The sequence below is a fragment of the Melozone crissalis genome, unplaced genomic scaffold (assembly GCF_028551555.1).
Source record: "Melozone crissalis strain CALT ecotype California unplaced genomic scaffold, PUWL_Pcris_2 ptg000041l_1, whole genome shotgun sequence".
Lineage (NCBI taxonomy): Eukaryota > Metazoa > Chordata > Aves > Passeriformes > Passerellidae > Melozone > Melozone crissalis.
Window position 1 is genome coordinate 9,892,539 of NW_026535819.1, and position 21,233 is coordinate 9,913,771.

The following is a 21,233-nucleotide window of genomic DNA, read 5'->3' on the forward strand; positions in this document are numbered from 1 at the left end:
AGCTGGACATGTTTCCTCAACCTCCTTCAAGACCTGATGGTTTGAAGTGAAAGGGGAAACCCACATAAAAATTTAAAAGCTTAAAAACTCTGTTGGAAGGTACACAAACAGCCCCTTTAAAAAGAAAGCTTACCTGAGATCCAGGTCACACCCCCAGCCTACAGATGAATTCCTGTTTATTGAAATGAACTGACACCCACAGGAGGTATCAGGAGGTGGTGAGAAGGAGATGCTGGTGTCCTACAGACAGAAAGTAACAGAGTTCTTTTCCTGTTTGTCACTCTTGCCTTCTGCCAGCACCCACAGGATTTCACCTTCCTCCTGTGGGGCACCTCCTCAGCTCCTCTCTGATCACTTGGTGATTTCCACAAATTCACAGGAACATAAATAATTTTTGGGACTACAACCATCACATTTGGTTACAACTGTCCACTGTGTTAAAATTTTTAACTGGTGAGGTGGACAGGCAGCAAGGTGTAAATATGTTGTAGCTTAGAGCACAGGAAGTAGGGATGTCAGATTGTGTACACAATGAGCTAAAAATAGGAGAAAATTAATAACAGATCTAGTCTGACATAAGGTCACTGTAGATTTGAGTTAGTCTTGAAGCCAGAAACCCAAAATGTGCAGTTTTAATAGTGGAAAAGAGTTGAAACTGACCTTAATTTAATTTAATACTGACCTAAAATTTAATGCTGACCTAAAAAGCTCAGGTACCAAATCTCCCTTAAAAAAACCCATCCAACCAACCCAAACCCCCAGTCTGCTTCAGGAAGTTCTCTGCCTCATGTTCCAAAGCAGATAAATTGCTTAAAGTCTTTCATATTCAGAATATGAATACAAACCAGAGAAATTCTCCCACAGATATTTCCACACAGACAGGACAATAAATCACCAGGAATTAGAGGCTGAAGGGATGACAGCCCCTCTTGCTGCAAGGCAGATCAGCTGAATTGGAAGGGAATTCATAAGAGAAACAGTTTATGTAAAAATAAGCTATTTTTATTTCTTTCCCAGATACTGGACAATTCTCAGACATTGCTAGATGTCCTGAAGAAGGAAATGAGGGATCTTGGTAAAATCATTGATCCACAAACCACTTCATTAGGACAACGAATACGTCGACAAAAGCGTTCCTAAACTTCTTCAGCCTGGAATGTCCTGTTGGCCAGAGAGAGCTGCTTTGTGCTCCAAGGATGCCACACTTAATAAAAGCCCTTGTCTTGCAGAAGTGAATTTACCTTCCAGATGTGCTTTGGTATTAGTCAGAGACCCACTAAAGGAGATGCTACAGAGCAGGGTAGGCATTTACACAGAAATACCCTTTATTTAGAGCCCAGCCATGCTGAGGCACATCCCAGGAGGTGACCCAGCAGTGATGCTCCTGCCCTCAGCACTGCCCTCACCCTGCTCTGCCTGGAGGCAGCTCGAGGAGCTGGGCAGGGGTTAGAGGAAGCTGGGAAGTGCAGAGGAGTGCAGAACCACAGCTCCAGGTGCAGCAGCATCACCAGGAGAAGGAGCAGAGTCAGCAGCACCCCCACAGCCCCGAGCTGTGCTGCCCCCAGGGTTAACTCACACAGAACCAGAGCAGTGTTGGAGCTGCAGGACAGTGTTGGCTTCAGCATTCTTTAGCATTCCTCATGGATCCATAGCAGAACTAAGCCTGGGCTAGTTCAGACCCTTCGTCCCTAACTTGAGTAGAAAGCAGCTCTGCCTTACCACCTGCAGTCCTGCAAGAAACAGAGCTGCCTTAAATTGACCTGGGCTTTTCCACAGGGGGAGATGCTCACTGGGACCTTTTTTTGCTAGAAAAGCTGTGCTGAAAACTCACCCCTTAAATCTAGCAGTCACAGGCAGTTTCACTTTTTCCCTCATTCCCACCAGTCTCAGCACCTTATCCTGAAGTGTTTTATTAACAGGAGAAGCCTCAACACATGGAGCTCCATGGTCCTTGTGTCATGTCCCAGGCAGATGCACTGCAGACACACCCTGCTCCTGGCAAGTCACACAGGCAGCACATCTCAAATTAGCTTGGAATGGATTAGGAGGTGCAAAATATTTCTTTGTGGTGGCCCCCCAGCCAACATCTAAAACTACTGAGTAGCTCTTTTTTTTCATTTTTCTTTTTTTTCATTATCTTTCCAAAAGTATTTAGGCACCCAGGGCAGAAGGGAACAGCTACAAGTAGGTATGTCCTAACATTTAATCCTGTTTTTCAGTAGAACAACCTTCCCTTGCTGCTCCAACAGACAGCAAACCAAGTGCAAGGTATGCAGAGCATTTTCAGTTCACAGGGCAGTGTCACTTGAGCAGACATTCACAATCTACAATAGACAAACCAGTAACCATCAAATTTAATCAGAGATAGCAGCCTGTTCCTTTGGATCACACCCCACTCATTCCATAAAGCCCAAAGAGGCCGGATCTGTTCTCACCACATCTCTTTTAATCCCAAAGTACAAATCACATTAGCAGCACTGCTCCATCTGTTCCAGAGTGCAATTTTGACCCTGAGTTTACAGTAGTAGAAAACTTGAATGGAAGATTCTAGCAGATTCCTTTGCATATTGGCTGCATTAAACAATTATAATAGAACTATAAAAATTCTAGAAAAAACAAAAAATAACCCACATTCCTTGTTCAAGTTCTGCAGAAGAATGGAGTGAAACTTCCCTCCTGTGCTTTGACTAGAAGAGCAGAGCAAGTGTGGCTTGAAGGAAGCAACCAAGAGAGATCAATCAGATTTGGAACAAAGCAACAAGAGGAGCTGGCAAACTGGAGCACAGCCAGCAACTCCCAGAGACTGGATGCCAGAGTTGGGAAGGACAGACCAAAGCTATGGCCAATGTTTGGGAATCTTCAAGAGGCTGGAGGCAGCCTGGACAATTCTCTACTAATTGGTGCAAAAGTAACATCTAAATCTAAAGGCATTCATTCCTCTTCCCATCCCTCCCTCAGGGTGTTCAGTGAATTCCACAAGCATGTAACTGGCACATGAATTCCATGATGTTTCAGTGAAACCAGAGCTGGAAACCTGCCAAGGACAAACCACGAACCTTCAGTGGTTTTCCAAACTGACACCCAATGTGTCAAATCACAGTCAGGCTGTGAACCCACCCAACTGCCCAGTGCTCCACTGGGGAGAAGGGTTGCAAAAGCTGTCCAGACCCTGCACAGTGCCTCAGACAAGCACTGAGAAAAATCCACATCCGTTCCGGGATCACAGATATCCTTCCCACACTTGCCTAACCGCAGCTGATCTTGAACAAGGAACATGCAAGGCCACAGGCAGAATAAATCATACGCCTTGGAAGCAGTAATTGGGTCCCAAAATCCAGTGCAAATGTTGTCCGGAGATGCCCGGGAGCACGTGGTCCATCCGCCCTTGGCAGCAGGATCGGGAGAGCCGCGGTCGGTGCGGGCTGTGCTGCCCCTCCTGCCCGGCAGCCTCAGAAATAGAGCGCGGGCTCGCTGCTGAAATCCGAGAGACCGCCCTTCTCCGCCGGGGTGAGCTGGGGCAGAGCAAGGACACCGGGTCAGACCGAGCCCCCTCGGCCCCGCACGGTGCCTTGGGTGTGTTTGGTGAGTGCCCCCCTCCAAACGCGCCCCGGAGTGTCAGAACGTCCTGCAATGGTTCGGGTTGGAAGGGGTCTTAAACCCACCTTGTTCCAACCTCCTGCCATGGCAGGGACACCTTGCACCACCCCAGGTCACTCCAAGTCCTGTCCAGCCTTGCCTTGGACACTGCCAGGGATCCAGGGACAGCCACTCTGAGCCAAGGCTTTACCACCATCACAGGGAACAATTTCTTCCCAATAGCTAATCTAAATCTCTTCTTTTAGTTTAAAACTGATCCCCCTTGTCCTATCACCATGTAAAAAAAAAAATCCCAATATTCCCTGTTTTTTATAAGCCCTCTTTTAGGCCCTAGAGGGGGCTCTGAGCTCTCCCTGAACCTTCTCCTCTCCAGGTGAGCACCCCCAGCTCTCCCAGCCTGGCTCCAGAGCAGAGGAGCTCCAGCCCTTGGAGCATCTCCATGGCCTCCTCTGGACTTGTTCCAGCAGATCCATGTCTTTCCTGTGCTGAGCAGAGTGTGCCAGCTGCCTCGAGTCTCCTTCACACGGCCGGGGAGGGGCAGTGGGGCAGTGAGATGGTCCCTTTGGGAGCAGTGACACAGCTCCCTGGGCAGGAACACAAACACAGGTGTGCAGGGAAAGGCACATCCTGTCCCATCCACTGCCTGGAACAACCCCCAGCCCACAGGGGAGCACAAGAATTGGTTATTTATAGGCTCACCATGACTTGGTTCCCCTGGGAATCAGCATCCTTTGGGAGGGATCCCTCTGCAGCAGGACCCTCGTACTTCTGCTCCTGCCACTCGCTGAACTTCACGGAGTGCTTTGGGGTGTAGCTGGATAAATCTGCTGGAAGGACAAAGATGAGGTAAATATTCCTCACCACCCCAAACAGAAGTGGGACAGGATCCCAGCAGGGACAGCCTGGATGCTGCCCATCTGCAGCTCCCTGTTCACCTCCACGAGCATTTCCACCCTTAAGGGCTGTGGGAAACGTGGGCAGTGTCAGACACCACAGAAACCCCACGGTGCCCACCCACACAGTGCCTCACTCACCTGAGTTAGGTGTACTGGGATGCAAAGTGCTGTTTGGGCGTGGAATATAAAAGGTCCGAGATTTTTCGTCTGTTTCAGAAGCGTGTCCTTCCTCCTCCTCATCCTCTTCTGCCAGGGAGCTCTCTGAGGGGTACTCAAACATCGTCTGCAAACTTGTCTCGTTGAAAGAGATCTTCATCTGACAACAGCAAAGGAGAATTATCAGGGAGAAGCACAAGAACTGCCTGATGCCCACGCTGGCTCTGGCACGGGCCAGGGCTGCCCCCTGGTTTAAAGCAGCCACTGCAGACCCCCCAGTCCCTGCCCAAGTGCCTTGGCTCTCTTCCCACGCTGAGGGAAACCCCAAAAGCAGAGCCAAGGAGTCTGGAGCAGCTCTTTGTGCCCTCTGCCAGCCCCTCACACTGACACCCAGCACCCACATGTTGGAAAGGTGACATTGCTAATTCCTGGCAACTCCTTTGTGTATCCAAGCTCCAGGAAACAGGATCAGGACTCCAGTCTTAAGAGAACATAGCTATTTAAGCTACATTAAACAGGGCTTAAAACCAGATGGGAGAAAAAGGAAGCAGCTAAAGGAGAGATGGTAACAGGTGGTAGCAGAATACTGGGAAAATACTGGGCAAGGGGGAGGCCTTAAAGGTTCTGGTTTGAAACCAGTTTTATCCAGGATTGTCACTAATGACCTTTCCACCGTAACTGGAGACTGAGAAATGAAAGTGACGCAAACACACGAGTTCATCAAGGGCTAACCGGAATTTATGGCCATGAAGAAACCTGGAGAGCAAAAACACTAAAAATGGAATCAGGTTTAAGAGCAACCTTTGCCCTAAGAGAAGTTCACCACCTGTGAATAACTGAGGAAGAAACTTTGGGATTGGCTGCAGGACTGTAATCAACATTAGGATGCTGCTTAAATAAACCAGGAATGAAGGAAGGCATTTGTGCTGGAAACAGGGACTGCCCAGCTCTCCTCCCTGTGCAAATGTGCTCATCCAAGCTGAAAAGGAAAAGGAGGGGTTTGCTCCCCTGCAGCCCTGCGTGTCCATATCATTCCCTACCACTGTGCTCCTTACAGGTCACCTCAACAGCTGCACAGGAGATTCACTGGCAAAAACTTCACACCAGCAAAAGTGAAGGTGGAGAAAAAGCAAAACAGATCTTTGTAAGTACTCCAGAAAATAACCACCAAGGAGCACAGAACTGCTGATGCCAGCACACATCAGACAAATAAGAAGGCTAAGCTTGCCAGGAATAAGTTGATGCCAAAAGTAGGGAAGTATTTAGCCAACACAGATCAAGGTTCAGGAGCAGCTGTCTAAAAGGGTGTTGTGATCCCTTTACTTCTAAATACAATTAAAATTCAGCTAATAGGGTTATGAACAGAATGGAAAGGACATGGCAACTTGTGACAGGTGGCAGGAGCCCAGTAATGGTTCTGATCTCCCCAGATGCTGTGCAATGACAGGCCAGGGGTGAGTCCAGCACATTTATCCCATGGTTCTGTCGTACAGAAAATCCCCAGAGGGAAGTGGCACCTGGCCCCAAGCACCACAGTGCCCAGGTGCACCCATTCCCTGTCACAGCAGTGGTAGGAGCGCTGGAGTGGCATTACCAGGGGCTGCCAAGTCACACCTGGATGTCCCCAAGGGCCAGAGCTGCCAGCAGGTCACAGTGCCACCTGTGCTGCCCATGCACAGGATCCCTGGAGCTCTGGAGGATCAGAGCAGGACAGGGAGCATTTCACTGCTGCTTTCCAGCACAGCAGCAAGGGGAGCTTTGCTTGAATCTGGATACCAGAGGGAGCAGCTGCAGCTCCCCCACACTGCAAGGCACAGCTGGGGCTGGAGCTGCTCTGCCCCAGGGCAGGATGGAGCTGGGACACGGGCTGGCCCCTTCCCCTGCTCCCAGGAGAAGGCAGGATGGAAACTGCATGGAGGGAAGCAGCTGCCTCTGCCCATCCCCTGCCCCAGCTACCCCAAATGACACAGAGAGCAGAAGAGTGATTCTATTTCAGAGAAAAGGGACTGGAATGAAATGGTGCTGAAGCTGAGAGCATCCCAGTTGCTGCTCCCTGAATTTCCCATCCCTGCTGCTGACCTAGATGCTCCCTGATCCGAGCCAGGCTGTCAGTGCTCACAATGTGGTGTCTGTCCTGTGGGGATGAGCCATGCTGCCAGGGACAAAGGCCACCAGGGTGGAGGTGCCCAGGGCTCCTGGAAGCCCAGGAGCTACCCCAGAAACTGCACAGAGGCCATTAATCAGTGCTGCCAATGGCACTGAGGGGCAAGAAGTATTCAGCTAAACATGGAAAACAAAGCAGACAGGAGAGAGATGCCCTGGGGTTTAGGATTTAAGCTTGGGAGATGGAACTAAATGTTCCTGGGTTTCTGCTATCTGGAGGAAATCTCTAAGAAAAATGACTTTGAGTCCAGTTTGGACCAAAGGCGTGTGCAGTGCTGGAGGAGAAAACATCCCCAGCAGGGAGCAAAACCAGAGAGCAGAAACAGCCTGGAGACACCCACACCCCACACCGAGCCCAGAGACAGCACCAACACCCCAAACCCAGCAGCTCCCACTCCCCACAGCCAGTTCAAGCAGGAGGCAATGCTGGAGCCCCTGACACAGAGCAACCAGCCAGCCCCAGGGCACAGCTGGGGCCAGGATCACCTGCAAGGCTCACCCAGGCTGGTGTGTGTGCATGGGGGCACCGTGGCACAGGCTCCCCCAGAGCACACTGAGCTGCCCTGTGGCAATGCCAGCCCCTGCTCCCACAGCCTGCAGCAGGCAGAGCCCCAGGGTGCTGCAATAAAGCCCTGGGCACACCCAGGCAGAGCAAACACGAGGCACAGCCAGGCACTGGCACCGATGGACCCTGGGGCACCCAGCCCTGCCCATGGGGAGAGAGCCCAAAGCCCAAAGCCGGCTGTGGCAGCACCTGAGCTCCCCTCTCCAAGCACAAAAAGCTTTCAGGGAAGCACAAAGCAGCTCTGCTTGACCCAGCAGAACAGGGACGGTGAAGCATTCAGGCAAAACCAGGGGACACAGGGGCACAGAAATGCTGTGAGTGGCTCCAGAGCCCAGCTGAGGAACACAGGCAGCCTCAGCCCCAGGAACCAGCCAGAAAGGAAAACCAAGAGCCCAGTCATGGCACAGACAACAGGTTTGCACAGCCAGCAGTGCCTTGCCAGACCACAGGGACTTTTATGGGAACACAAAAGGCAGCAGGGGACGTTCCTGTAGAAGAAAAGCGTGTCCCAGCAGAGCCAAGCTCACTGGAGCCCAGCCAGAGGCTCTGCTCAGCCTGTCCCAGCACTGCTCCCCTGCTCCTGCCCCAGCAGCAGCTGCCAGCTGTGGCAAGGAAGAATTCTGCACCCTTCAGCTGTGGATGTTTGCAGGGATTTGTCACTCTTTGCTCAGCTGGAGGCTTCACCCACAGCTGTGTCACAAACCCAGGGTCCAACCCAAACCCATATATACATATAGTTATAAATTTATATAAAAATAAATTTATATATTTATATTTATAAATTTATGTATAAATACTCTGCTCAGCAATCAGACACGCTGGAAAGAGTAAATCAGGCTTTTCAGGAAATATTGTGCTGTTCAATCAATAGGTTCTTGTTGCCATAGCAAAAATCATTTATTTATTTGCTAGGATTTGAACTAGTAATGAGTAATATCCAGGAAAGAGAAGGCAGGGCAAACATTGCCCAACAAAGCATAAACCTGAGTAGTCATGCAGATCTCATTTAGAAAAGGGAAGTCAACCTTGTGTCAGGCTGGCAGGACTCAGGCTGCACCCAGACCAGCCACCAAAGAGCTCCCATGTAGAGAGATTTATTTATAAAAATAACCAATTTATAGAACCCGAGCTACAACATGAGCAATGAGAGTCTGCAGCCACCTCACCTCCAAAAGGGAGATGAAAAAGTCTGCAAGGCAGTATTAATGACAGAGCAAAGACTCAATGGGTTCTCACACACCAGGGACCCCTCAGGAAGTCTCCAGGGGTTATTCTGCACCCTCAGCTCCAGAAGGAATCTCCTTACTGTGGCTTTTCCCTTCTCCACCCATTATTACATTTGCTGCTTGGCTGATGAGCCAAAGTAGGGTGTTTACGCCTTTTAAACTGAAACCTCTTTGACAATCCAAATCCTCGCCTTGTAACAGTCAGGGAAAAGTAATTGTTCTAGACACTAAATGAATAAAATCATCCTATAATTCTATTCCAGCAGGGAGAGTCTGAGTCAGCATTTGCTCCCCATCACAGCAGCTCAGAACAGGGGGGCTGGGAAGGACTGAGCCCTTCTCCCTTCCCTGTGAGTGGTTCCCATCTCCCAAACCTGGGGTTCCTGCTGGAGGTCCCATCCCTGCTCTGTCCTTGAGGAGCAGGATGGGATGGTGAGTGCTGAAGCACAAGCTGGGCTCCATCCCTGCCCTGTGCCACCCCACAGCACCTCCAGCACATCCCAACCCACCAAGAGCCTCACCAGACCCAAACAGCTGAGCAGCACCAGGGACCAGGACCTGCTCTCTTCACTACTGATTCTCCTCTAATCATCCTCTGGCCTCAATAATTCCCAAGTGACAAATCCAGGGACTCCACTAACCCTCCAGGACATGCAGGGGCTGCTGGGTGTGATTTAAAGCAGCTTTTCACACCTGGTCTACTACAGGATCACAGAACATCCTGAGTTGGGAGGGACCCAACCAGGATCATGAATCCCACCCCTGTCCCTGCCCAGCAGCCCCACCCTGGGCACCCCTGGCAGCGCTGCCCAAAGGCTCCTGGAGCTCTGGCAGCCTCGGGGCCGTGCCCATTCCCTGGGCAGCCTGGGCAGTGCCAGCACCCTCTGGGGGCAGAGCCTTGCCCTGAGCTCCAGCCTGAGCTGCCCTGGCCCAGCCCCAGCCGTGCCCTGGCTGCTGTCCCTGTCACCACAGACAAGAGATGTCTCTGTGTCTCTGTGTCACAAGATCAGTGTCTGTCCCTCCTCTTCCCCCACAAGGAAGCTGCCTCCTCTCAGCAGCACAGGAGGGTTTGGCTGCTATCTGCAGGACAGGTGGATGATCCAGCATGAACACAAAGCAGGGGCTGACATCTCTGAGAGATCAAGCACAGACAAAATGACTGTTCTGAAGAACCTTGTGCTCCTGTGGCACCTCACATCGAGGAACATTTGCTCCTGCACTGGTTGGCTAAAGATTGGGTCAAGGAGGCACAAGACACCACCTGATACCTGAAACTGCAGCCAGCTGGGAGTGTCAGCAAGGCTGTGCACACAGAGCATCCCAGGGAGGGCTGCAGAGAGCCCCTGGGCAGGGCAGGAAAGCTGCTCCAGCCCCACACCCATGGGGTTGGTGGGTGCAGGCTCAGGACCTGTACAAAGAGGAGGTTCTGACACAGAACAACCTCCAGCTGCCACAGACTGAGAGGGAAGGTCTCTGCACAGGCAAATAACTGCTGTGAGACTGGCAACAGGGTAGAAGCAGAGATTTTATAGTGGACAAAGATCCCCAAAGGGTTTACCCTGCTCTTCACATCTGACCAGTCCCACAGAGCAGCAGATTTAGTAAAAAGAGACAGAAAAGCAGTTCATAAACTCCAAACCTCTGCAGAGACCTTCAGTTTTTTCACAGCAGCCTGCAGTCAATGATTTAGACAACTCCCATGAAAAGAAACTTTTAGATAAAAGATTTTGGGGAAAATGAGCCAATTTTTTGGAATTAGCAATGAGCTTGTCTCTCTGTCTGTGCTTGTCCTGAAAGCACAGTCATGTGTCAGCCCAAATTGTTGAATAACTCCAGGCACAGACTGTGTGGGCAGCCTGAAATAGTACCCTGGGGACTGCAGAATCACCAGCACATCACCAAGGCATTTGCTATCATTCAGAAGATAAGAAGCCTTTGTGCCTCTGAAGCCTTTCCCTGACACAGAATAAAGGGTTTTTCCCTGACAAGCATCCCTAGGAACAGAGGGGGCTCAAGGCTTGGTTCCTATATCAGATTAACTCTGTACTGCTATGGCTGAAGCACTCTAAGTGTGCCCAGAAAACTGCAGATGGCAGCTCAGAAATGTACTTTTCTGTACAAGAGGAAGAGTTTTGGGGAACTGGAACTATGACACAGAATCACTTGATCATGTTTTTCCAAGAAGTGTTTCCTGAGAGTAACACTGACTTTTGCCCAGCCATTGACTGCACCCCAGTGAGTTACTGAGTAGAGCTAACAGCACTGAAGATTTACAGCAGGAGCACGTCAGGGAAGCCCTGCGTGCCTGGCAAAGGAGACATTTCCTTCAGGATCACATCCCAGCTCCCAAGCCACAAGGCAAAACAAGAAAGTCTCCATTTACAAGGCAACCCACAAAGCCAGCTCTGTGTAATCAATATGCTGAAGCACATGGCAGATAGGAGCAATGCATGGAGATTCGAAATATTAAACTCCTTGTGCAAGACACAGGCAAGTTTCAAATTCCTGATGAGAGGTGGCAGGGTAGGGACAGCCCCCAGAGCTGTGGGGCAGGTGGCTTGGTTAACTCTTCCCTTCACTGTGCAGGACAAGGGCAGATTGCAGTGCCCACACAAGCACAGCTGGAGCCCCAGTGTGCCAGGGCACAGAGCAGCCATTCACCCTGGGAGCCTTTTATTCCTCCTCACATCTGCAGGCAGAGGAGCCAGAGCCTTCCCCAGCTTAACAAGCAATTCAAGAATTACTTATTTGGCCCCTAAGAACCGGACAAATCTCCCTGCTTGTACGAAACAAATCTCAACTGAATGCACAAAGGGAGCAGGATAAGCAAGGTACAATTAGTGTCAAGACTTGGTGTCCTTATAAAAGCCACACAGAGCTGCCCAACAGCCCAGGATTTCACAGGCAGCTCTGAGCAGCCCATTTGTAGCTACAACGAGGTGCAGTGATGAAGCTGCCGCCCATAAACATTTCTGTGCAACCCAGACTGCCCAGAGCAGCTGACAAAAATATCTTGGTTTGGTGCTGGAATGGGACCCATGGAGCATCATTCCATGGAAACAGAGACAGGCTGGGAGCAGAATTACTTCCCACCCTGTCAGGGAGCTCATTCAGGACCAAAGGCTCCCATGATGTGAACAGCATCACCTGCACAACAGAGTTCATGTCTCTCTTGCCCTTGCTCTCTCTTTTAACATGCAAAAGGAACTTCCCTGATGAGCAGCAAGTGCAGCAGGTTCACCAGGAGCCTTGGGGATGTGCCCTCAGAGCTGCATTTTCAGCAGCTGCAAGCGACACAATTTCCCTACACACACAAGTAATTGTCTGAGATATTTCCTGCATTCTAATGCCCACGGAGCAGCAGCTCCATCCTGCCAGGTTCCCAAGAACATCCGAAGGGAACTTCTCGGAAAACATCAGCCCCGAGTTCCTCCGGCCCAGATTTTCCCAGGATGTTTGTGAAGTCGCTCTGTGTGATACTGACACTCCATGTGACTCTTCCTACACAAACAGGGATATCCTACCAGCCCCACGGACTGCTGCACTCACTGGAAGAGCCTGGGTTGTAAATAGGTTTTAAATTCAGGTTTCAAATTCAGGTTTCACTTGGGAGGGGTGTGAGCACAACCCTTGAGGTGAAGGAGATGCTGCTGTAGCAGCTCTTACCCAGATTTCCTTTCCTGCCACTGCACCCAGAAACTGAATATTTTCATTTTCCCTACTGTTCCCCACACATAACACAGACTTGGGGCAGGACTCCTGCCCCAGCCACCCCAGTGTCCTTCCTCTGTTCTTCTCACAACACCATGACCACACACTGGAAAAACCAGAGTGGAAAGGAAAACCCAAACCTGAAACAAACTGAAACCTTGAGATGGAGGGAAATTATAAACCATCTCCAATCTGGTCCACAGATTAGGCAAACTGATTAAGAAAACGTTAACTGTAATCCTTGTGATTAGAGTTAGAGCACAAAGTACTTCAAATCTCCTCCTGAGCTTTGGGGCAGGCTGAGCCCTGGGCATGTCCTAACCAGCTTCAAAGCCAGGCTTGGCTCTGATTTGCGTCAGAGTTTCTATTTTAGCCCTTCTGTCCATTCCTGCAGTGCTGACAGCAGCAGGCAGGACATGGGGGCAAGAGAACCAGGGGAATTGGGAGCAGCTCAGACTGTCACTGCAGCATGAGAAGAAGCATGGGAGTGGTGAGGCCATGCAGAGCCTCAGCCACAGAAAGTTTCCCACTACAGAGATGACTCGGACTCTGCCACGGTTTCATACAACAAAGTCTCAGCACTTCAAGGTGCTGGCATGTAGTGGAGAAACAAAAAACCACCCACTGCCCCACTGACAGCCTCGGGGGCAGCTTGTGAAGTGGTTTAAAAGCTGTAGCTGCAGCAAATTCTGATTTCCAGGCTTCAGCCATCGACATCAGTGGAATTAGCAAAGGGCAGGAAAATGGCCCTGTCTGGGTGAAAGAGCCTGCTGCCATCTGACAGCTAATGGAGATCATCTCTGCAGGGGAGGGGCTGCACTTCATCATCCAAAACACTTATTTCCTGAGCATGACTTATCTCTGCTGACCTCATCTCCTAAAAATGCAATACATCCATGTCAGATACTGCCATGGCCCCTCCTTAAAGGTGGCAGATGAATCTGCCCCAGCAGAGCACAGCCAGAGACAGAAAACAGAACAGGAACACGCAGTTCCCCAAGAGCTAAAGAACACAAATCTCTGCCCTGACCCCTCCAAAACACAGGGATGACATCATCAAAGGAGTTCCTGCAGAGAGATTTCTTCTTCTACTACTAAATTAATTTACTTGTGTTATGGTTAATTTACTTGTGTTATACATTGCAAAAACAAACTTCAGGCAGCCACCAGCATTTAGACTCCACACTGTGCAGACTTGTTCCAAACAGGTCTGGGCAGCAGCTGGAAATGTTGATCCCTGCCAACATCCCAAAGCTACACCTGATTCTCACAGGAGACCATCTCCAGCAGAACTGAACAGATGGAAAACTACAGAGCAGGAAGTTCAGCAGGTTAGAGCAACAAAGCTGCTGCCCATGATCAAAACTGAGGGGTATTTAAACTAATCTTTTAACAGACTTTTAAGTGGCAATTTGGAAGCCACATTCAGGCTTTACGCAGCTCAAAAGATTAGGACACGGACCACGCTAAAGTTTGTGCAAGATGGAACTTTTTGAAGTTCAGCTGAACATCTTTGAAGACGATTTAGAAGCTTTAGACTCCAACTGTTTGGATCCCAGCAGCCTTGTTCCCGTAATCCCCGCTCGCACTGGGCTGCGACTCGCCTGCCAGCACACGGCAAGCTGCCAGCTGTGACAAGCACTAAACATTAAATCCATCAACAACCTGATGTCTGCTGGCTCTCAGGTCCTGTTATTCACAGGACTTTGGCTGGCCTGGCCAGAATTCATTCACCTTCCCTGCAGGAGGTACCGGACCCTGGAGAGGAAAACACTCGGGATGCTCTGCAGGAGTGACACACTGAAGGAGCAGGGCCAGGGCAGAGTGCAGCCTCCAGCCAGAGGAGAGCCTCAGCCCAAAGCCAGTGACTGCTTGTGGGAGCCCAGCTGGCCCTGCACTGCTCTGTCCTTGCCCAGCTCTCCTCCACACACCAACCACATGTTCTGCAGAAACCCAGATTTCTATCTCAACAACAACTGTATTGGACGTTATTCTGGCACGTAACCAAACCACCACTGACTCTTGTCTGCCCACATGAGCAAGATTTTATCCTCTGAGATCCCAAAGATCCACATCCTGCAGCAAAGCCTTCCCTTCCTCCTGGCACTGCTGACATGCCTTTACTTCTCTGCAATAACAAAGAGAAGCTCTGAGCAGAGGTCACCAACAGTGTGCTGCATCCTCTGCCCCACTCCCAGTTTAGAATAAAGGTCAGTAGGTCTCCTTCCACCTCTGCACATGTATCCTGTCCTCTCTGAGAGCTCAGCCAGCTCCTCCAGCAGCTGCCCAGCAGCTCCTGGCACACCCCTTTGGAGCTGCAAACACTTCTCAGAGTCCCACCCACAGTGCTTTATCTGAACTGCTGGTGGTACTGCCTGGAGAGACCTCAGAACAGCCCCAGGGCAGAAGAACAGCCCTGAAGGCACCTGAATCCCTGCAGGAGCACAGCAGCTCCAGCTCATCCATCCCCTAGGGCTCATCACCCTGATGTGTCCCATCCCACACAGCCCCTGTCCCCCCACAGCAGCTCCACAACAGAGCTGGGAACAGATTTTGTATTTCCAATACATCATCCTCCTCTCCCTCACCAAGCTCCAGCTCCAACCCCCAGAGTTAACAGCTGCCTCACATATCTGAAGGTCTGGAAGGAGCAATCAAGTTGTTTATCCTGAAAGGCCTTGAAGCAGCAGCATCCCCCAGGCCACAGCGAAGTCACAAGTGCCACAGCCACTGCCAGCAGGCAGGAGCAGGGGCTGGAGCTCCCTCTGTGCAGGGCAGTGCTGGGACCCAGCCTGTCCCAGCCTCCCTCCCAAACAGCCACGGAGGATGTGGATCAGGGCACTCAGACCACAGCAGCTCCACTTGGCTGGCACTGCTGCCACAGTCAGGCAACCAGAGGCCACACATGGGGATGGAAAAGGGAGGCTGAATTTCTACATTTGAAGAAAAACACCATTTGCATCTCAGAGAACAGTGGGGTGCAACTGGCAGGGCTGACACCCTCCTTCCTAATAAATCATTACCCCTGACTGCACAGCCAGCCACTGATCCACAGCATTCCCAGACTCTGCTGACCTGTTTATCTCCCAGATTCCTGCTGGGCATCAGCAAACAGTTAAATTTTTCCAAGTTCTTGAAGTCTCACTAAGCACTACTTTTTTAAATATGGAGCATAATTAAAGATTTTTTCAAAGCAAGGTTTGGAAAGGAAGGTGCTTGGCACAGGAAGGGCTCGTTCACCCCAAAAGACACAGGAGCTGCTCACTAAAACCAGCATCAGGTTTTGACACCCCAAAAAAGAAAGAAGATTGATTTTAACAAACAACTGCAGCTCCCTGCTCACAAGAACAGTCTGTTTCTGCCCAATTCAGGCCAAAATCAAGTTTCTGAAAACCCCGACACAGCTACAAAACAGAACTCTTGTTTTTGGCTGGTTGCCTTGGAGACACAGAGTGATCTCTTGGGAAGAAACCAAGGAATGCATCTTAATACGAGCTCCTTCCTTTTCAGGCATCAACACTCAGCCTTATTACCCAGAGTACAGCCACAAACATCCTCTAGGTCAAGAGTAAACAGAAATCTTTCCATTTGTCTCCCATCAGCATCTTCTAGACCCTGGCTACAAAGTCATACCCTGTGCTTGACTGAGGAGGAAGGAACTGAAAGAAAAATGGGTGTTTCTCCCATACCACATTTAACTTCACCCAGAAACTTGTGTCTTGACTCCTTTCCTTCAGCTCCATCTTATTTTTCAAAGGATCCCTATTTGCTTCAGCTTCCTGAGTTCTGCAAATATAACAGGCAGTTTCTCCTTTGCCTTTTAATCTCTCTCCTCTCAGAAACCAAATGTTTGCACAAGTTCTCCTGCAGCACGACCCCACACACAGCTCTGTGTGCACCTTGCAGTATTTGGCACCTCAGCTGCACAGCAGGGCAGATAATGCTGTTAAGCTGATAAGAACAGGGGCAGAGAAGCTCCATGACCTGCCCAATGTCACACAAATCCACCACTGACACACAGCAGTAGTTAACCAATACCACATGACATTTTAGGCTGGGAAAGGTCCTCTGGAGGTCTGTAGCCCAAATTCCTGACTTCAGCAAGACTGACTTGCCAGCTGCTCAAAGCTTTTCCCTGGCAAGTTTCAGACAGCTCCAAGGCTGGATATGCCATGACTTCTCTGGGTTTGACCAACCAAAAAACAATTCAGTCGCTGCACTGGACTTGGGCTCATCTACCTCCCTCCTTTTTGTACTAACAAGGATACCTTCCACTGGGCACCATTTAACTGGTTTTACTTGAGGCTTTGTTCCTTGTGCCCCAACAGCATTCCCCGCTCAGAAAAATCAGCTCCTCAGCTCCATCAGATGTAGGGCTGACCCAAATATAACCATACCACAAGATTCTCTCTGTGTCCTCTGCTCCATCCTAAGAGCACTCACAACTGTAAGTGCTGCTTTAATATTTATACCACACACCTGATTTGGTGTAAATCAAATTAACACCCCACATTGAACCTGAACAGAGCCAAAACAGCTGCAATGAGTGCAAGCCAGCAGGTGTTTAGGCAGCAGAACAACTCCAGTCTGACCAAGCACTTCCCTGTCGGAAAACAAGGAAAAACCTCAGGAGCACTGAGCAGGAATCAACACTCCTGCTCATTTGCTTGCTCTGTCTCTCAAGGTGCTCCAGACCTGCTCCCTGCATTAGTCACCATCAAATTACCACAGGCTGCATGTGCTTAGGGAGGAATTTGACAGCGTTAAGCCAGGGAAGCAGCACTGCCTGCCTCCCTTCAAATGAGATGCATCCTGCTCAAAGGATTGCCTCAAATTATAATGCTCAGTGCCTCAGGCACCCATGTGCATTCAGTCCCTCAGTTATCTATTTGGATTTGGGTAACGGAAATGTCCCACAACAATTCCCACTATGGAAAAACATGTCACACCACAGCCCTAAAAGTCGGGATCTGCCACCTCAGTGCGCTGCCTTCAGAGCCCAAAAGTCTCCCCACTCCTCTTGTCACGTCCAGATGCATTTCAGCAAGCTCTACAAAGATTAATTTTCAATTTAGGGCTCACAAGGATCTATGTTACTCCCCAAGCCGTGAGAAAATCTGGCATTCACTGACTCCAAAGGCATTTGGAGCAATCAGCATCTCCTGGATCGTCAGAGCTGTAGCTGCACATTCAGAAGGAGCAGGTGGTATAATCCTATCAATGGGAGTTAAGTTCTTGCTGATCTCTTTCTGCCTAATCGAGACCTAATTCTTGAGCCTCTATCAATAGATCACTAATGAGGGGAGGACACCATTGCCACACTGCTGGGGGACCACGGGCAGCTCAACACGTCCAACCCCTCAGATACAGCGAGCAGAGCAGAGCGGGAGGGCAAGCCCACAGCTGCTCCAAGCACGCAGCTCCCCCCGATTTCCTAAATTCCTGAAATACTTTACTTTCCATTATCGTATCTCCAAGAAGGGCTGGGGTGGGAGAGGCCCTGCAGCTGTCACAGGGCATATCCCACCCTCAGCTGCTTTGTGGGACAGTCCCCAGTGTCCCCGCCCTGAGGGCAAATTCTGTTTAACACACCAAGTCCCATCTCCCAGCTGAGGTTCCCCTTTAGGAACCCTTTAAAGTTCCAGGAGACAGTAAAAGCAAATAAGGCACTGGGCTTGCAGAGTCGCAAACTCTCCTAATATTGGATACCATGAGCAATATTAACCTCTGGTTCCTTCCTCACCATTCTGAAATGTCCTTCACATCAGTGTGGTGAAGTTCCACCTTCCCTCTCCTGTTTTCCAGTCCGTTTTACCCCCAGCTTCCGCCAGCTCTGAGGGCAGCCTCTGGCTCCCACAGGGGGCAAACACACTGCCCTGTTCCCAGCAGTGCCTCATGAGCAGCCAGACCCAAAGCAGCCCTGGCACTCACAGCCTGGCTGCTGAGCAGAGTGCCCGGTTACCTTCTTGCGCCGTGAGCCCGTCTTGCTCATGCAGGACCTCTCCAGGGACAGGTACCCCCCGATCACTTCAATCTCGTTCACCGTGGGGTAGCGCTTTTTATGGGGTACCCCCACTTGAGGCCCATCAGCGTTCTCCACGGCTTTGCCTCTCGCTTTGCTTTCCTCCTCCTCCTCCTCTTCCTCCCGCTGCGGCCTTCCGCTGGCATCGGGGACAGCCTGCAGCCCCGGGGCCACGGGCTTCCTTTTGGGCACGACAGTGAAGGTGCTGCCTCCCCTCTGCTGGGGGGCAGAGTGCGGTCTGTAGAGGGGCACAGAGGAAAACTCCATCTCCAGGTCGGGGCCAGCTCCTCCGGGCTGATCCGCCAAGCTCCCCGTCCTCGCAGCCGGGCCAGCCCCGCTGTCCGGCTCCACAATGTCATCGATGTAAGTCACGGGTACCAGAGGATCCAGAGGCGCCGCTGGGGAAGTGATGGGCTCTTCCTGCTCGGGGGCGGGAGCCCTCGGGGGCTCCGGGGGTGCCTTCTCCTCCGAGGGCGGTGGCGGCGGCCCCGGCCTGGCAATCTGGGCCGGCGGCCGAGCCGGGCTGCCCTCCCGGCGGGGCACGAACACGAAGGAATTGCGCGAATTCAGGCGCAGCTTGGCCAGAGCCTGTGCCTGCAGGTCGTGGGCTGGGATGGCCGCCAGGTCGGGTTTGGGAGCCGGCAGGATTTCGAAGGAGCCCCCGGCCCGGGGGGCTGAGGCGGAGAGCGGCCGAACGGCGCCGGTGGCACTGGGGGCCGGACTGGCACTGGGCAGGGGCGACACGGCCACCTCGGCCTCCTCCGGCTTTGGCCTCCTGGCGTTGGCTCTGGCATGGGAAGGGCTGGTGGATGGCACTGGTGGCCCCTTGGGCGTTGCGGGGCGGCCGGCGGGGACAGCGCCGGGCTCGGGGACGCGGGCGCTGGGGAGCTGCCCCCGGGGAGTGACCGTGAAGGAGTTGGAGCTGATCTTGTGGACAAAGCAGTTGGCCTGAGGGGCCGCAGCCTTGGGGGCAGCTGGGGCCGCCTGGGGGGCTGCAGCCCGGGGGGCAGCCGGAGCGGGATGGGGGGCTGCGGGCTCGGGGGTGAAAGCCCGGGGGGGAGCCGGGGTGGGTTGGGGGGCTGCGGGCTCGGGGGTGAAAGCCCGGGGGGAAGCCGGTGTGGGCTGGGGGGACACGGGCTGAGGGGTGACAACCCGGGGCGGTGGTGCAGGCTGGGGGGTGACAGCCCGGGGAGGTGCCGTGGGTTGGGGGGTGACAGCCCGGGGAGGTGCCGTGGGTTGGGGGGTGACAGCCCGAGGGGAAACCGTGGGCGGGGGAGTGACAACCCGTGGAGGGGCCGCGGGCGGGGGGGTGACAGCCCGGGGGGAAGCCGGCGGCAGGACTGTGGGCTGGGGGGCCGCCGGCACCGCTGGAGGGGTGGCGGCCCGGGGGGGAGCCGGGAGCGGCGGAGGGGTGGCCGGGACGGCGGGCGGAGATGCCGGTCCCGCCTTTGGCGCCGGAGCCCGGGGGAAGCCGGGCCCCTTCTGGAGGGGCGCGGGGGCGCGGGGGGAGCCGGGCCCCGCGGGCGGAGCGGGCGGCGCGGCCCGGGCAGCGCCCGGTCCCACCTGCGGCGGAGCCGCGGCCCCGCCGGTCCCGGGCAGCGCGTCCCCAACGCGGCGACGGCGGCCCCGCGGCCGCTGCCCGAACTTCTCCAGGAGGCGGCTGACGGTGCCCGGCTCGGCCGCCTCGAGCGGCTCCGGCGGCTCGGCCGTCTCGTAGATGACGACCTGGTCGGCGCGGATCTCGGCGAGCGCGGCGCCGCGCCGGGCCAGCAGCTCCCGCAGCGGGTCGGCGCCGGCCGGGTCCCGGCGGCGGGCGGGCGGCGCATCCCCCGCGGCGAAGCAGGCGGCGGGGTCGGCGCGGGACTCGATGATGAGGATGTTGTCGGCGCGGATGGTGCGGATGCCGGGCACGGCGCTGTACAGCTCCAGCAGCTGCTGCAGCGGCCGCGCCGCGCCGCCGGGCCCGGGCCGCCCCTGCCGCAGCCGGCGCCGCTCGCTCTCCAGCCGCATGAAGGGGTTCTCGCGGAGCGGGCCCAGGCTCTCCGCCACCACCAGCCGCTCCCCGGCCGGGGGCTCGGCCTCGCCGCCCGCCCCGGCCAGCTTGGCCCGCTTGCGCTCCAGGATCTCCCGCTGCCAGGCGGGCGCTGCCCGCGGCCCGGCGCCGAGCGGCGGCTCCGCGCTGCTCATGGCGGCGGCGCTGGGGCTCTGCGGGCCGGGCCCCGCCGCACCGGGGCGGCCCCGCGGCACCGCCCCCGGGCCGGGCAGGGCCGTCCCCGCGGGGCCGGGGCGGGGCCGGAGGTGCGCCGGGGCCGCCCCGCTCCGGGCCGGGGTCAGCGCTCCGCCCCAGCTGCCCGGGACAAGGGCCCCGGGGCCGCCGGACAGCGGCGGGGCCCGGGCACGGTGATGTGACCTGAGGCGGTGCCGCATCCCCCGGCTGGGAACCGGCCGGGCCCTGCCGCCCGCATCGCCCTCCCCTAAGAGAGGAGACCCCCGGCCCGGGACACGAGCCATGGTGATGGACACAGAATCCCAAAACACACAAAACAGCCAAATGTGCCCATTCCCCCATCCCGAACTGGTCCGTCTAGTGCCAGCCGAGGGCAGGGTCGATAAAAGCTTTTCGGGGTCACCTCCTTCGCAGGCAGAGCAGGTGCCTGTGCAGGAACAGGGAACCAGCCCCTGACTCTGGAGCACTGTCTGTGCTCCCCGGACAGTCAGGGGAGTGTTTTCGGGAGAGCTCTGATGGACACAACCGGAGTTTTCCATGGCACATGGCAGCAGAGTGGGAGAACACTTTTCCCATTTTGCTCTTTGCTGCTCAGGGAGGTCGTGGAGGGTCGTCCTCCCTCTCTGGAGACATCCCAAACCCACCTGGAAGCGTTCCCGTGTCACCAAGA

At 53.6% G+C, this 21,233-nt stretch overlaps 1 protein-coding gene across 1 annotated transcript; it reads right to left on the reverse strand.

The window, feature by feature from the left end:
* Positions 1-3,406: 3,406 nt before the first annotated feature.
* On the reverse strand, positions 3,407-20,523 carry TPRN (taperin). The gene is made up of 5 exons (XM_054283957.1): positions 19,555-20,523; positions 18,277-19,422; positions 4,632-4,809; positions 4,297-4,424; positions 3,407-3,512 (listed from the first exon to the last, which is right to left on the reverse strand). Exons 1-5 carry the CDS (start codon positions 20,521-20,523, stop codon positions 3,450-3,452), a joined length of 2,484 nt encoding a protein of 827 aa, XP_054139932.1. The 3' UTR covers positions 3,407-3,449.
* Positions 20,524-21,233: the final 710 nt, after the last annotated feature.